Source organism: Carcharhinus amblyrhynchos, chromosome 9 (genome assembly GCF_965287045.1).
Source record: "Carcharhinus amblyrhynchos chromosome 9, sCarAmb.v2.hapA, whole genome shotgun sequence".
Classification (NCBI taxonomy): Eukaryota; Metazoa; Chordata; class Chondrichthyes; order Carcharhiniformes; family Carcharhinidae; genus Carcharhinus; species Carcharhinus amblyrhynchos.
Window position 1 is genome coordinate 16,699,380 of NC_137332.1, and position 15,646 is coordinate 16,715,025.

The following is a 15,646-nucleotide window of genomic DNA, read 5'->3' on the forward strand; positions in this document are numbered from 1 at the left end:
GGGTGTAAAAGCAGAGCTAAGAGAGAAATCAGGAGGGCAAAAAGGGGACACGAGATTGTTTTGGCCGATAATGCAAAGGAGAATCCAAAGAGCTTCTACAAATACATAAAGGCCAAAAGAGTAACTTGGGAGAGAGTAGGGCCTCTTAAGGATCAACAATGTCATTTATGTGCGGATCCACAAAAGATGGGTGAATCCTAAATGAATATTTCTCATCTGTATTTACTGTTGAGAAAAACATGAATGTTAGGGAACTTGGGGAAATAAGTAATGATATCTTGAGGAGTGTACATATTACAGAGAAGGAGGTGCTGGAAGTCTTAAAGTGCATCAAGATGGATAAATCCCCAGGCCCTGATGAAGTATATCCCAGGACATTGTGTGAGGCTAAGGAGAAAATTGCAGGTTGCCTAGCAGAGATATTTGAATAATCGATAGTCACGGATGAGGTGCCTCAAGATTGGAGGGTGGCAAATGTTATGCCTTTGTTTAAAAAGGGCTGCAGGGAAAAGATGGGAATTATAGGCCAGTAAGTCTCGCATCTGTGTGGGTAAGTTGTTGAAAGGTATTTTGAGAGACAGGATCTACAGGTATTTAGAGATGCAAGGACTGATTAGGCACACTCAGCATGGCTTTGTGAGTGGAAAACCATGTCTCTCAAATTTGAGTTTTTTGAGGGGGAAACCAAAAGGTAGATGAGGGCAGTGCAGTTGATGTCTACATGGACTTTAGCAAGGCCTTTGACAAGGTACCACATGGTAGGTTGTTGCATAAAGATCCAGGGTGAGGTAGCTAAATGGATTAAAAAAAACATTGGCTTGATGACAGAAGCCCAGAGGGTGGTTGTAGAGGGTTGTTTTTCAAACTGGAGGCCTCTGACCAGCAGTGTGTCTCAGGGATCAGTGCTGGGTCCACTGGTATTTGTCATTTATATTAATGATTTGGATGAAAATATAGAAGGCATGGTTATTAAATTTGCAGGTGACACCAAGATTGGTGGCATTGTGGCCAGTGACGAAAGTTATCATGGATAGCAACGGGATCTTGATCAATTGGACCAGTGAGCTGACGAATAGCAGATGGAGTTTAATTTAGATAAATGTGAAGTGATGCATTTTGGTAGATTGAACCAGAGCAAGACTTACTCAATGGTGGGTGTTGGGGAGAGTTGGAGAATAGAGGTCTAGGGGTACAGGTTCATAGCTCCTTGAAAGTGGAGTCACAAGTGGACAGAGTGGTGAAGAAGGCATTCAGCATGCTTGGTTTCATTGGTCAGAACATTGAATACACAATTTGGGACGTCTCGTTGAAATTATATGAGACATTGCTATGGTCACACTTGGAATACTGTGTATACTTCTGATCACCCTATTATAGAAAGGATATTTTTGGATTAGAAAGAGTGCAGAAAAGATTTACTGGGATGCTGCTGGGACCTGATGGTTTGGATTATAAGGAGAGGTTGGATAGACTGGGACTTTTTTCTCTGGATTATAGAAGGCTGAGGGCTGATCTTATAGAGGTCTATAAAATAATGAGGGGCATAGATCAGTAGACAGTCAATATCTTTTCCCAAAGGTAGGAGAGTCTAAAACTTAGAGGCCATAGGTTTAAGGTGAGAGGGGAGAAATACAATAGAATCCAGAGGGGCAATTTTTCACACAGAGGGTGGTGAAACAAGCATCTGAAACAAGCTGCCAGATGTATTAGTAAAGGCAGGTACAATTTTGTCTTTTAAAAAGCATTTGGACAGTTACATAGATAAGATGGGTACAGAGGGATATGGGCCAAATGCAGGAAATTGGGACTAGCTTCAGGGTTTTAAAAAAAAATGGACAAGTTGGGCCTATGGGCCTGCTTCCATGTGGTAAACCTCTATGATTCTGACCTCTATGAAATAAAGATACAAATTGACGTAAGCCAGTTGGAGAAGGAGATGTTTGGCTATCTGTTTCTCCTGATCAGTCCTTGTTGCCAGTCACCTTTGACTCTCTACCCTCATCAGATCTCTTTCTCGAGATTTCTATGTGGTGATGCTCTCGTATTGTTCTATTCTAAGCTGCCACACTAAAGATTCATTGGGCAGGATTATCATGGAGTCAGGCTAACTCCACAACTGTTTTAAAATGGAGGCTGGACCTAATTTCAGCATTTTCCGAGCTGCCAATTTTAGTCAGTGTGCAATATGTGTGCAAGCAGCCAACCTTCCCAACCTGGTCAGCTCTGTTGGGGTGGCACCCCACAATTTTCATGTACCAGCTTCTTGACAACTTGTGTTGGACCAGCTTCTTGACAACATATTCACAAACCTTTTAACAGATTAGTTCAAAGAACTTACCCATGGTTTCTATACCCACTTACCTTGTATTCATTGTATACAAAACCAATGAGCCATATAATAACAACGACAAGTATTGACATATGAGGGAGGGAAAAAACACATCTGGTGTGGTGGTTAAAAGAAACTGCTATTGAAGTGTCAATCAGATCAACCGTTATAGTTTCAATAACAAAAAAATTGTCTAATCTCAATCCTTTTAATAATATCCTAATAAACATACTGATTTGAAATTAGAGATCAAAAAAATTTATAAGCTTACAAAGATATCAATCAAAGTAATCATTTTGGGCTGCTGAGCTAATTTGTGTGCCTTGGAGCTCAGTCAATTATTCATAATTAATCCAGGTGGGGTTAATTAATCAGGAATAATTAATCAGGAAGGAGATGTTTGACTATCTGTTTCTGCTGCTACAGTTCCCAGGTAACCTTGGGATGTCATGAAAGACATTATAAATGTAAGTCTTTTCCTTTTTGTTAAGCTTGAAAGTCAACTGGAAGAGAAACAGCAACAGTTGAGAAAACAAAAGCAAACAATATCAACTGTTCAGGAAGAGATGTATGCCAAGCAAAGCAAAATTGAATCATTGGAATTCTTACTTGAGGAAGCCAGACAGGCAAGCTTTAAAAATAACATTTTAATAGTTCTTATTTTTACTGTTTCAATTCATTGGGGATTGCACAAATTTTAACTTTATAAAAAGATTTAGCACGTGTCAGTGTTTTTGAAGGACTCAAAGTATAATGATGTGAAATATGTCCAGTTGATTTGCTGGCATCTGAAATAGCTTTTATTAGAACTGATGATGTGGAGTTGCTGGCGTTGGACTGGGGTAGGCACGGTAAGTAGTCTCACAACACCAGGTTAGAGTCCAACAGGTTTATTTGGTAGCAAGTACTACCATGCTTTAACCTGGTGTTGTGAGACTACTTACTTTATTTGAAGTGAATCTTTCTTTTCTCACGGCTATTTATTGTTAAAGTTCTGAGTTCTGCCTTTGACATGTACCTATGCTAGGATTCCTTTCAGAGAAAGGAACTCGGAAAATCAGCTCCATGCGTGCATTGAAGTATAACAACCCAATCAGCAAATCCAGCAGCAAAAAGTTAAAGCACTAGGGAAGCTGCTGGCCATGCAGATCTTGCCTGGTATATTAGGAAACTCGTTTGCAATGCTTCATGGCTGTATGAACATGGAAAAATATCAGACAGAAATAGTAGCAAGTCCCTCTCACCTGTCCCCTTCACTGATGCCTTAAAAAAAACTGCAGCAAAGAAAAAGACTAAACCATTCTGTCCCTCAAGCCACCATTTAATTAATCATAATTGATCTGTACCTCTCCTCTATTTAGCCACCTAATCCAAATCCCCTCACTTAACAAAAAAGATTACCATCTGTCTTAAAAAAAAAAATTTTGATTCCACATCCAGTCTTTTGGGGAGTAAATTCAGAATTTCACTACACTTTGTTTGGAAAAAAAACTTCCTGACTTCCTAAATGGCCTAACATTCACTTGAAGATTTCCCTCAGTAGTTTTTCAATATCTACCCTACAGAATACTTCAGTTATTTTAAGCAGCTTGATTAGATCACCCATCTAAACCTTGAGGAAACAATTTTGAAAAAAATCACCTCCGTCTTTATAGGTCAGTTTCCCTGTGAGTGCTGAGCAGCCACGTCAGGGTGGGCTGTATTTTTGTCTCTCTGGGCACATGCAGCCCTTTAGTCTTGCCTTGTTCCTCCTACCAAAATGTCTCATTTCACAATTTGCATTAAGTTTCATCCACTGTGTCTGCTCATTCCACCAGTCTTTCTATGTCGCCTTGAAGTTTACCACTATTCTTCTCCAGTTCATAATACTTCTAAGTTTTTGTTGTAAATACAGGCATGCTTTCTAAAAGCTCCACTTGAATTTTTAACCCATTCAGTAACGTCATCTTCTTTGGTAAATACAGATGCAAAGTATGTGTGTAGTACCTCAGTATATTTTCTGCATCAAGTTCTGTTTGCAGTTTGTCTCTCCTTCATTGTGCTAAATACCTACTTAAGTTTGTGATTGACACAAAGATTTGGGAATCATTTCCATTGATTTAGCACAGCTAAACTTACAACTATCTGCTTTCATTGTAAAGCAGCAATTATGCATGCATACTTGAAAGGTTCAGATTGCAGGCCTCCAATTATCACAAATCATTACGTTGCATGTCGCAGCAGCCATGGCAAAGGAGAATTTGTTAATTCAGCTAAGGAAGAGACCAACCAACTTATGACTATGCTTAGAAGTATATAGATATGTGAATTGTGCTATTTGTAACTTGAGAACAGAACATAAGCTATTAATGCTTCTATTCATAAAATGGTCAAAAATTCAAAAGAAAATTTCCATTAGCAATACAACAAATGTTTGTGAACTTTCCAATACTTTTTTAGTTAACATTATTAGAGTCAAACCTCTGTTCTTAGCAAGTTTGCAAAGTTATCTATTCCATGCCACCATAATTTTAACATTTTATTTATAATTCTAGGAAGCAAAGAAACAAAATGAAAGAAGTGATGCTGCGTTAAAAACTTTACAAAATCAAGCAGAAGAAGAAACTTCCAAAGTCTGTAAACTTTAGCCAATACTCTTAATTTAGCAGCTTTTTTATTATAGATAGTAAATGGATTAAAAAAGTAACTTCAAATTATGTGACTATTTTATTAAAGTCAGTATTAATAGCAGACTTTCAAATGTTATGCATTTTCACTGAACAAACAGGTCAAAGGGCTGGAAACAGCAATGATGATTTGCAAAGAAGAGCTGAAGTTGCAGTTGCAACAAGTTGAAGATAAGAGGGAACAGCAAGAGAAACAGATAAGGAAGAAGTCGGAAGAGGTAAATTTTACTGACATCGATTGCTATCAAAGTCAAACATTCATTTTGGTTCTGCAGTCCTGAAGTGAATTAAAGAGAAGTCCAACAATGTGGTTATTTTCGGAGCAAAACTGGTTATTTTCTTCAGCTTGCTGGAAATCTGAAATATGTGTTAGATTGGATAGTTGGTTCTAACTGACAATTTAAATGTCAAATTTAAATATTGGTTTTCCTTATTTTTATGGATTGTTCCAACTGTATCACAACACCAAATGGCATTTGCATAAAATAATGTGCTCAATTTTTCCTAAAGCTAATTCATAATTCATGTTTTTGAATATATAAGAGCAAAATAACTTAATGAATAACTCAAGGGCAGAGAATTGAATAACTTAAGGGCAGAGAAGATGCTGCCCATAGATTGTCCATTATTTGTCTGTTCAACATTGTAAAAGGACTTCTCTCCTTTTCATCTGTTTTACTCATCTGGTGTTTTCCAGAAAATAATTTACAGATTCCTTCCACATGAACCAATTATCTTCTCCCAAGTCAAAATAAATTGGCAGCGGTGGAAAATATCACAAAGGGATTGGTTGGGATAGAGAGATGGGGAGAGGCAAGTGTGTATATAAATTTCTAAAAGTTGTGTGTCCCACTATCTCTGCTGAGTGTTCCACTGACGGTAAATCCCTGTGGAGAAACAAAGTCACCATATATTTCCATAAATAACCTAGATTGATGATTTGATTTGTGGGAACAATATCAAAATTGACTGGCATTAAATGGGGGGAGGTATGCCAGTTGCAATGGTAATGGTTGTGGGAAGATAGCTGAGCGGAATGGGAAGATAGGCAAAGGAAAGCATTCATCCAGTGGACAAAAATATGAAGCAAAGACAATCTGGGAAAAGACAAATTTTATGAAGCTGAGCAGTGTTCTGGCAAAAGTGAATTGGATACAATTACTTGGGGGGAAAAAAGTCAGCGACTTATCAGTCGGAAGCATTCAAAAGCAAGTCCCTATGTTCCCACAAAGAAAGAGGGTGGAACTCCCAAATCTCGTGCCCCTTCGTTCTCCAGAAGCATAGCAGGGAAAGTAAAGCAGAAAAAGAAATCCCATAGCAGTCACAAAAAACTTAATATTGGAGAAAGCCTGGAGGAGTACAGAAAATATAAGAGTGAAGGAAAAAAAGCAAATTAGGAAAGCAAGTAGAAGATATTGACAGATTAAATCAAGGAAAACCCTGAGATGTTTAATCAGTACCCAGGTTGATAGGGTTGTTAAGAAGACGTACAGTGTGTTAACTTTTATTGGTAGAGGGATTGAGTTTCGGAGCCATGAGGTCATGTTGCAGCTCTACAAAAATCTGGTGTGGCCGCACTTGGAGTATTGCATACAGTTCTGGTCACCGCATTATAGGAAGGATGTGGAAGCATTGGAAAGGGTGCAGAGAAGATTACCAGGATGTTGCCTGGTATGGTGGGAAAGTCTTACGAGGAAAAGCTGAGTGACTTGAGGCTGTTTTCGTTAGAGTGAAGAAGGTTAAGAGGTGGCTTAATAGAAGCATACAAGATGATCAGAGGATTAGATAGGGTGGAGAGTGAGAGTCTTTTTCCTCGGATGGTGATGGCTAGCACAAGGGGACATAGCTTTAAATTGAGGGGTGATAGATATAGGACAAATGTCAGAGATAGGCTCTCTAGTCAGAGAGTAATATGGGCATGGAATGCCCTGCCTGCAACAGTAGTGGACTCGCAGTAAGGGCATTTAAATAATCATTGGATAAACATATTGATGATATTGGAATAGTTTAGGTTAGATGGGCTTTAGATTGGTTTCACAGATCAGCGCAACATCGAGAGCGGAAGGGCCTGTACTGCGCTGTAATGTTCTATGCTCTATATATATCAAGAACAAAAGGAATTAAAGGGGAACGTCTGTCAAAGAGACTGGCACAATTACACAACTAATCAGAACACTGTCAAGGATTCTTAATTTTTATTTTTGGAAGATACGTTGCCTGCAGCAAGAGCTGAAAATAGCCACAGTCAATCTGAAGGAAACAAATGAGCAGAATATGCAACTCCAGCAGACTTTGGCACATTATCAACAGATGTTGCAACAGGGGACAACAAGAATTGGAGAGCTGGAAGATCACCAGACAATGATAGAGAGACAGGTGACTGTTTTCAAAGAGTATATTTCCATTCCATTTTTTTTTATATAGCATAATTCGTTTGATATAAGCATAATTCGTTTGATATAACCTGAAATCCTACCTTTTCCTTAAGAAGCATTTCTCAGGTTTTTTGCAAGATGAGAGCATGAAAAAGCTCTAGTTCATCAATAGAAACATTATATCTGAGCTCCAAAGGATAAAGTTTTCTACTGCTTGCAATCACTTCCTCCCAGGATGGACACCTGCCTGAACTCTGTACTGTTGTTTCTGTACCATACCATATGACTGTATAGACTGAGAGGTGGAGCCATGAATGCAGTGGGGAGGACACAATATCTCATAGTTCTTGGTCATGCCCATATTTCCATTCCTGCTGATAAAGAACACTGCACAATATGTAGAATGCCAAGCACGTGATTGAACATAAAAAGAACAAAGAAAAGTACAGCTAGTGTTGATCATGATGTCCTAACTAAAAAATCTTCTGCCCTTACTCAGTCCAGATCCCGCTATTCCCTCCTAATTCATGTGCCCAACCAGGTGTCTTTTAAATGTTACTAACATGCCTGCTTCCACCACCTCCTCTGACAGTGCATACCAGGTACCTACCCCTTTCTGTGAAAAACTTCCACCGCACATCTGCCTTAAACTTTCTCCCCTCTTGCCTTGAACCTGTGCCCCCTTGTAATTGACCCGCCAACCCTTGGAAAACCCTCTTGATTATCCACCCTGTTATGCCTCATAATTTTGTAGACCTCTATCAAGTCTCCCCTCAGCCTCTACCTTTCCAGTGAAAACAGTCCTAGTTTATTCAACCTCTCATAGCCAACATTCTCAACACCAGGCAACATCATGGTGAACCACCTTTGCATTCTCGCCAAAGCTTTCTGGTAGTGTGGTGACCAGAGCTGCACGCAATATTCCAAATGCAGCCGAACCAAGATTTTATATAGCTGCAGTGTGATGTCGGAGCTCTTGTACTCAGTGTCCCAGCTGATGAAGGCAAGCATGCCATATGCTTTCTTAATCACCTTGGCCACCTGTGTTGCCACTTTTAAAGAACTGTGGGCCTACACACCCAGATCTCTCTGTATGTTAATGTTCCTAAGAATTCTGCCATTTACAGTATTTACTGAGAAACTATTCTGGAACCTCCTGATTTTCAACTCCAGCATGGTCAGTTTTCTACATTCCTACTAATTGCACTATGTTGGTAATCTCACTGAATATGATGGTAGGGTTACACATGCATACGGTGAAAGCGTTTGATAAGTTGGCACATAGGAGACCATTGGGGATGATCAGAATGAGAGAAGAGTAGAAAATTGGATGGTTGAATAGAAGAGCATGGCAAAGGGTTATGGGTAGTTTCTTGGAGTGATTGGAAGTAACAGTATCTAACAAGGTCCTGTTTCGGGCAGCTGTGGTTTACTGTGTACATGCACAATTTGGATATTGTACTTGATTCGCAGACAAGATTACTACCACAATTATACACGATGAAAGAAAGCTGCAAGGAGATGTTGATTAGTAATGGGATATTAATGTGCAGATTCATGAGGATGTTGCCTGGTTTGAACAAACAACTTGGAAAATTTTGAGACTGCTTTTGTTGATTTTTGATAAATGTGTTTAAAGTTATGAAGGAATGGGCTGGAGTGGTAGATCTAGAATGAGGTGGGGTGAATACAAGACTTACCTCAACAGGTTTGTGAGGCTCCTCCTGATTTAGGTAGAATTTTACATCTGCTGGCCAGGTGTGCAATTGACCCGAAAATGCATTAAATAGCTCATGATGATAGGCATGCATCCCAGTGATATTTTGTTCAGCAGGCACAAATTGGTGCACACCCGCCAACAAATTGAGGGAATTAAATCCCCAATCAACCAAAATTTTACATGCCCCGTGCAATTTTAAGCTTGGTGCTTGGGAAGCACGGGCTGATGGCCCAAACGTTGTTTAACTTTTTGGATTCGAGGGCAGGCTAAATGGGGAATGGGGCAAATGCTTGATGATGAATTGGGAGTTTCAGGGAGCGAGTTGAATTGGTGAGAGAGTGAGTTCTGTGTTGGGCCCAGTAGAGCTTGGAGCTCACAGGACATTGCTGCCCTCTAGCACCAGAGGTTTGGTTCCCACTGCTGTTCTTTGTGCAGGAGTTAACCCTATCTACATACCCACAGATGGGTATTGTTTAACTCAGCAGGGAGCACCTCCTGAGAAGACGAACAAAGATGGAAGATCACATCCATTTCTGACAGAGACCGCAGGGAGGACAAGAACCACGTCCCTGCAGGAGACCCACTCTCCAGCTATCGAGGTGTACAGGCCACATTCCAACTACTTGGACGTGACAGAGGCCTTTTGCTGCAGAAGGTCATGGCTTTCGAGGGAAGCTGTGAGGAGCATATGGCAGATGATCAGACAGGAAATAACCTCCAGTTGTGTGAGAGGGCACAGTATGTCCGTGGATCTGAAGGTCCCTCTGGTATTAAACTTTTTAATACCTCCAGATCGTTCCGGGTCCACTGGATGATCATGCCGAGTCTTGCAGTCAGCTGCACAGAACTATGTCAAGCAGGTATGTGATGCGCTGGTCATGCATAGAAGAATGTTCATGCCAGGACAGATCAAGTCAGCCAGGCTGAGCAGGCCAGAGGCATTGCCGCCATTGCAGGTTTCCCTCATCCAGGGTGTCATGGATTGCATACATGTGGCCATCGTGATGCCAGCCAGCCACATTTGCGAACAGGATGGGATTCCACTCATTCAATGTTCAAATAGTCTGTAACCACAGAGCTCAGGTTTTACAATCTACATACTATGGCACTGGTAAGTGTCAAGGCTCTTTGTTACTCCAGCTCATCTCGAACGTTGTCTGATTAGTGACGAGGGATACCTGCTGAAGAGGTGGCTGCTGACATCTGTCAGGCATCTGAGGACAGAGGCAGAGGAGAGATACAACTGCCTCCATATATCCACAAGGGCTGTGCTGGAGATAACCATTGGGCTACTGAGGATAAGTTCCAAGACCTGGATAAATCTGAAGTGCGCCTTACAGTATCCATCTGAGAGAATGTCATTCAATGCAGTCTTCATAATCTTCTCTCTCCGGGAGTGAACCTCTAACCAGGAGGATGATGTGGCTGATGTACCTGGGTCAGAAGAGGCCACTGACATTTACTCTGATACAGATCCTGGGCGGCCAGAAGGCGAGGACGAGCAGGTTGACAGGAATGTTTGGGGGAGGGGTGGGGGGGCATTCACTGCCCTCCTACTGAACCTGTAGGTATCATCCCAATCTCAGACACCTCACAATGAATCACCCATGAGCCCAAATACCTGACTAATAAATGTTTCTATCCTGGATGTGTCTCCAGAGCCATTTATGAGGCTGAAACCAGAGAGCAAACAGGACACTGATGTTTTCTTTATTCATTAGTGGGACATGGGATTCGCTAGCTGGTCAGCATTTATTGCCCATCCCTAATTGCCCTTGAGAAGATGGTGGGGTGCTACCTTCTTGAATCGCTGCAATCCACTTCTGTGGGTTGACCCACAGTGCCATTAGGGAGGGAATTCCAGAATTTTGACCCAGCGACTTCGAACAAATGGTGATATATTTCCAAGATGTGGAGATGCCGATGTTGGACTGGGATAAACACAGTAAGAAGTCTCACAACACCAGGTTAAAGTCTAACAGGTTTATTTGGTGGCACTTATTTGGTAGACTTGTCTGGGCTTGCAAAATCTCACTGTCCCGGCTGGAGACAATACCCATCTCTTTAACCTGTGCTTGACTGTCTCTCCATTCAAAATGTGTATATCTTTAAAACTTGATTACCTATAAAGACTCGCATTCCAACCATTATTTTGTAAATTGACTTTGTACCTTTACATGTCCTGCTTGTGAACAGAACTCCCATTTACTTGACAAAGGAGCAGTGCTCCGAAAGCTCGTGGCTTTTGCTACCAAATAAACCTGTTGAACTTTAACTTGGTGTTGTGACATGTTTTATGATATATTTCCAAGTCAGGATGGTGAGTGGCTTGGAGGGGAACTTGCAGGTGGTGATGTTCCCATGTACCTACTGCCCTTGTCCTTCTAGATGGCTGTGATTGTGGGTTTGGAAGGTGCTGTCTAAGGATCTTTGGTGAATTTCTGCGTTGCATCTTGTAGATAGTACACATTGCTGCTGCTGAGCATCATGGTAGAGAGATTGAATGTTTGTAGATGTGATGGCGATCAAGCTGGCTGCGTTGTCCTGGATGGTGTCAAGCTTCTTGAATGCTGTTGGAGCAGCATCCATCCAGGCAAGTGGGGAGTATTCCATCACACTCCTGACTTTGTGCCTTGTAGATGGTGGATGGGTTTGGGGAGTCAGGAGGTGCATTACTCGCCGCAGCATTCCTAGCCTCTGGCTTGCTCTTGTAGCCACTGTGTTTGTGGTAAGTCCAGTTGAACTTCTGGTCAAAGGTAACCCCAAGGATGTCGACAGTGGGGGATTCAGTGATGGTAACACCATTTGAATGTCAAGGGGGCGGTGATTAGTGTGTCTCTTGTTGGTGAAGGTCATTGCCTGGCATTTGTGTGGGGCAAATGTTCCTTGCCACTTGTCAGCCCAAGCCTGGGTATTGTCTAGATTTTGTTGCATTTGAACTCCTTCAGTATCTGAGGAGTCGTGAATGGTGCTGAACATTGTGCAATCATTGCGAATATCCCCACTTCTGAACTTATGATGGTAGGAAGGTCATTGAAGCAGCTAAGATTGTTGGGACTCCTGCAGAGATGTCCTGGAGCTGAGATGACTGACCCTCCACATCTACAACCATCTTTCTGTGTGCTAAGTATGATTCCAACCAGTGGAGTGCTTACCCTCTGATATCCATTGATTCTAGTTTTGCTGGGGTGCTTTGATGCCACACTCTGTCAAATGTGGCCTTGATGTCAAGGGCTGTCATGCGCTCACCTCGCCTCTAGCGTTCAGTTCTTTTGTTCCATGTTTGAACCAAGGCATGAAGTCAGGAGCTGGTGACCCTGATGAAACTCAAACTGCATGTCATTGAGCAGGTTCTGCTTGATAGCACTATCGATGACCCCTTCCATCACTTTACTGATGATCGGGGGTAGGCTGATTGGCTGGGTTGGATTTGTCCTGCATTTTTGTGTACAGGACACACCTGGGCAATTTTCCACATTGTTGGGTAGATGCCAGGTTGATAACTAGACTGGAAGAGCTTGGCAAGGGAAGCGGCAGTTCTGGACCACAAATCTTCAGTATGGAATGTAATCAGGCCCATTGCCTTTGCAGTATCCATTGCCTCCAACTGTTTCTTGACATCACGTGGAGTGAATGGAATTGGCTGGAGGCTGCCATCTGAGATGCTGGGGATGACTGGAGGAAGCCGAGTTGGATAATTCACTTGGCACTTCTGGCTGAAGATTGCTGTGAATACTTCAACCTTATCTTTTGCAATGATACGCTCAGCTCCTCCATTATTGAGGATGAGGATATTTGTGGAGCCTCTTCTCTAGTTTGTTGTTTAATTGTCCACTACCATTTGTGAGCAATAAGAATTTAATGGTGGTGACAACCACATAACAGTATTCAGCTGGATAAATGTCTGAAAATGGTGAGGGGGGGAAAAGTCTAAAGCAACCTGTGCAAATTCCTGAATGTGCTTACTATGACTTAAGCTTATGTTTGTGGGTGATGTGTCTAGTTGCTCTCCTCAGTGGTATGAGAGGCAGTTTACTGCTGTTGATGCCCTATTGGCGCAGATGAGCTTGACCACAGTCCTTTGATCAGCAGGGCTTGTGAAGGCTCTGCTTGGAAGAGTTCGCTTCGTGACATAGGTGGACACTCCTTCAGTGGCCACAGATTCAGAGGGTGGTTGGAGATTGGCAGAGAGGCAGATGAGATGCTGCTCTTGTCTGGGCAACCATTAGAAGAGACTCCAGGGACAGCAGTGCTCACACTCTGCAGGGATTGACGGATCTCTTTGCGTATCCTGCTGGACATCCAGCATTTGCTGCCTTATGGATGACGCCAGAGATTCTTCTTCATCCTCGGACTCAGCGTGATCCTTGTCTCCAGCAACCTTTCAACTGTTGACACACTGGGCACTCCCTGCCTCCACCAACTGCACTAGCGAACATGATGTGCCCATCACTGCTGTGCAGTACCAGTGCTCCCAAAATGGTTATGCTCTCTGTGCCAGTTTCAATGCTGGTGCTCAGCGCTGAGACCAGGTGTGTCGTGGGTGCATCCTGCAAGTTGTCAAAGGTGTGTTATTGTCTCTTGGCTGGCCCTGGTGGGCAACTCATTTGAAAGATGAAAACAAATATTCTGAGGCTTTACCTGCATTGCAGACATTACTTTCAATATATGCTGCCCATTGTGATTGGCCTCAGTTGCATTCAAGTGTTTCGAAGACTGGTGCATAACCGAGGTCTTTCTGAGGGATGAGATGCCCATTCATCACTCACGCCCTCATCCTGTTGCGATTTTTTCCCTGATTCTTCTTCCCAGAATAAGTTCTTTACTGTGATCTGGCAACCTCTGTCTCTCTGTTGGCACTCGAGCGCCCTTGTCCCCATCACATGGCTGATGAGGATGGCCAGGCTTGGCACCCCACCACAGTGGCTGCTCTCTCCTGGTTGTTGTGGCTACATTTTCTCCTGCAAGTAAGTGCAGAGCTCCATTGGATACTTAATTCTCTGCCATGACATACCATGCTGCCCCCTCAACTTGGATCACCCGCAAGAGGCTAGAAGACATTACCACCGCTTTGGACACCTGACCCTTTCCAGCCTTGAGCATGGGCAGGTGTGTAACACACATCAAAACCCACACGCTCATTACAACAATGAACAGACACCCTCCATCACAATGTCCACTCATCACTCACCCATGCTGACTGCAGTAAGCCATTGAGCCTTTTCTGAAACTGGATCCAGGTGCTCCAGACCAGGTCATGCCTGCTGACCTCACCAGCTACCTTTTGTCCATGTCTTCTTGGCAAAGTGTGAAAGACTCCTCCTTCTATCCATGGGCATCAAATATCCCTCCTGGCTGTGACTGCCTCAATCAGGGCTCTGAGTCAGTTGTCTGAGAAACCAGAGGCTTGATGGATGCCAGAACCTTTCTCCCACTTGCTATATCTGCCAGCGCTCACTATTATGCAGGCCGTGATGTCTTAGTGGCTTTTACATGCCACCTTTAAACTTCACAATGGGCTGCCATTGGACTGGTGCCTCCCCTGCAGACATCACTGGCCCAATGCAACCGCGATTCAATATCACGACTGATTCTCAATTGATCTTGGCAGGACTATGATTTGATGCTACTTCTGTCTGTTCGGCATGTACGTAGTTTGTGAAATTCTGCCCTTAGTATTAGCATTTGATAATTGGTTGCTGGAAGAGGAATTCAGTGATGCAGGAGCAGGGCAAACACTTGAAATCAGGATTAATCCTTTATATAGTGAGTAAACACTGATGTAGACAAAATGGATTAAATGGCCATTATACACCTCAATAACATGAAGTTTCATATTTATTATGGCGCATTCTAAAAATTACAAATTCAATTCTTATTTACATTTTAATGAAATAGCAACTGAAATTTTAAAATTTGTTGTGTTCTACATATCGATTTAATTTTAAAATTAATTTAAATTTAATTTTTAACTATTGTTATTGATCATTAGAAATTGTAAGTTGTTTTGATTTAAGAAATGATAAAATCTCTCATTGAAAGGGATAGTATAATATGCCCTTGGTGGTGGTATTTGTATCCTTGGTACAGATTATGGATCTGTTCTGTAGTTATTTCGTTGATTACTTGGTAATACAAAAGGATTAATATTTGAGGATTTTAGTAATAGCTTCAGTGATGCTTCATCTTTTAATACTGTGATAAAGTACTATTATATTTGTGAAACAGGTTTCTCAACTGGAGCAAGAATTATTTAAACAGAAGATGGCATTTACTGATGAGCTCTCAAAAGCAGAAGACAAGCTTTTGAAGGCTTCTCGTGGCCAGGATAGCAAGCATCAGCAGGTGGTTGAACTTGCCAGTGCTTTGAAGTAAGTTTTTGTGGTAGAGGGGAGTGACATCTGTCAATAACAAATGTTGTTTGGCCCTTTTTTATTTCTTCCCCCAGAGTGGAAAGGATAAAATTGAATTTTTTAAATAAATACTTGCATTCTATTTTTATACATCATTTTCAAAACTGTCAGTTAAAACCCAGTTTCTGATTATTTTTAGCGCC

The 15,646-nt window shown here is 41.9% G+C and overlaps 1 protein-coding gene across 6 annotated transcripts in view; it reads left to right on the top strand.

The window, feature by feature from the left end:
* The window catches only part of ccdc18 (coiled-coil domain containing 18), a 128,035-nt gene that overhangs the window by 65,566 nt on the left and 46,823 nt on the right, over positions 1 to 15,646 (top strand). For all 6 annotated transcript variants that reach the window (XM_080195230.1, XM_080195232.1, XM_080195236.1 and 3 more), the window contains 5 exons: positions 2,821 to 2,955; positions 4,864 to 4,941; positions 5,097 to 5,213; positions 7,204 to 7,371; positions 15,319 to 15,461. In XM_080195230.1, the coding sequence (XP_080051356.1) occupies positions 2,821 to 2,955; positions 4,864 to 4,941; positions 5,097 to 5,213; positions 7,204 to 7,371; positions 15,319 to 15,461 (641 nt within the window). The remainder of the gene's footprint in view (positions 1 to 2,820; positions 2,956 to 4,863; positions 4,942 to 5,096; positions 5,214 to 7,203; positions 7,372 to 15,318; positions 15,462 to 15,646) is intronic.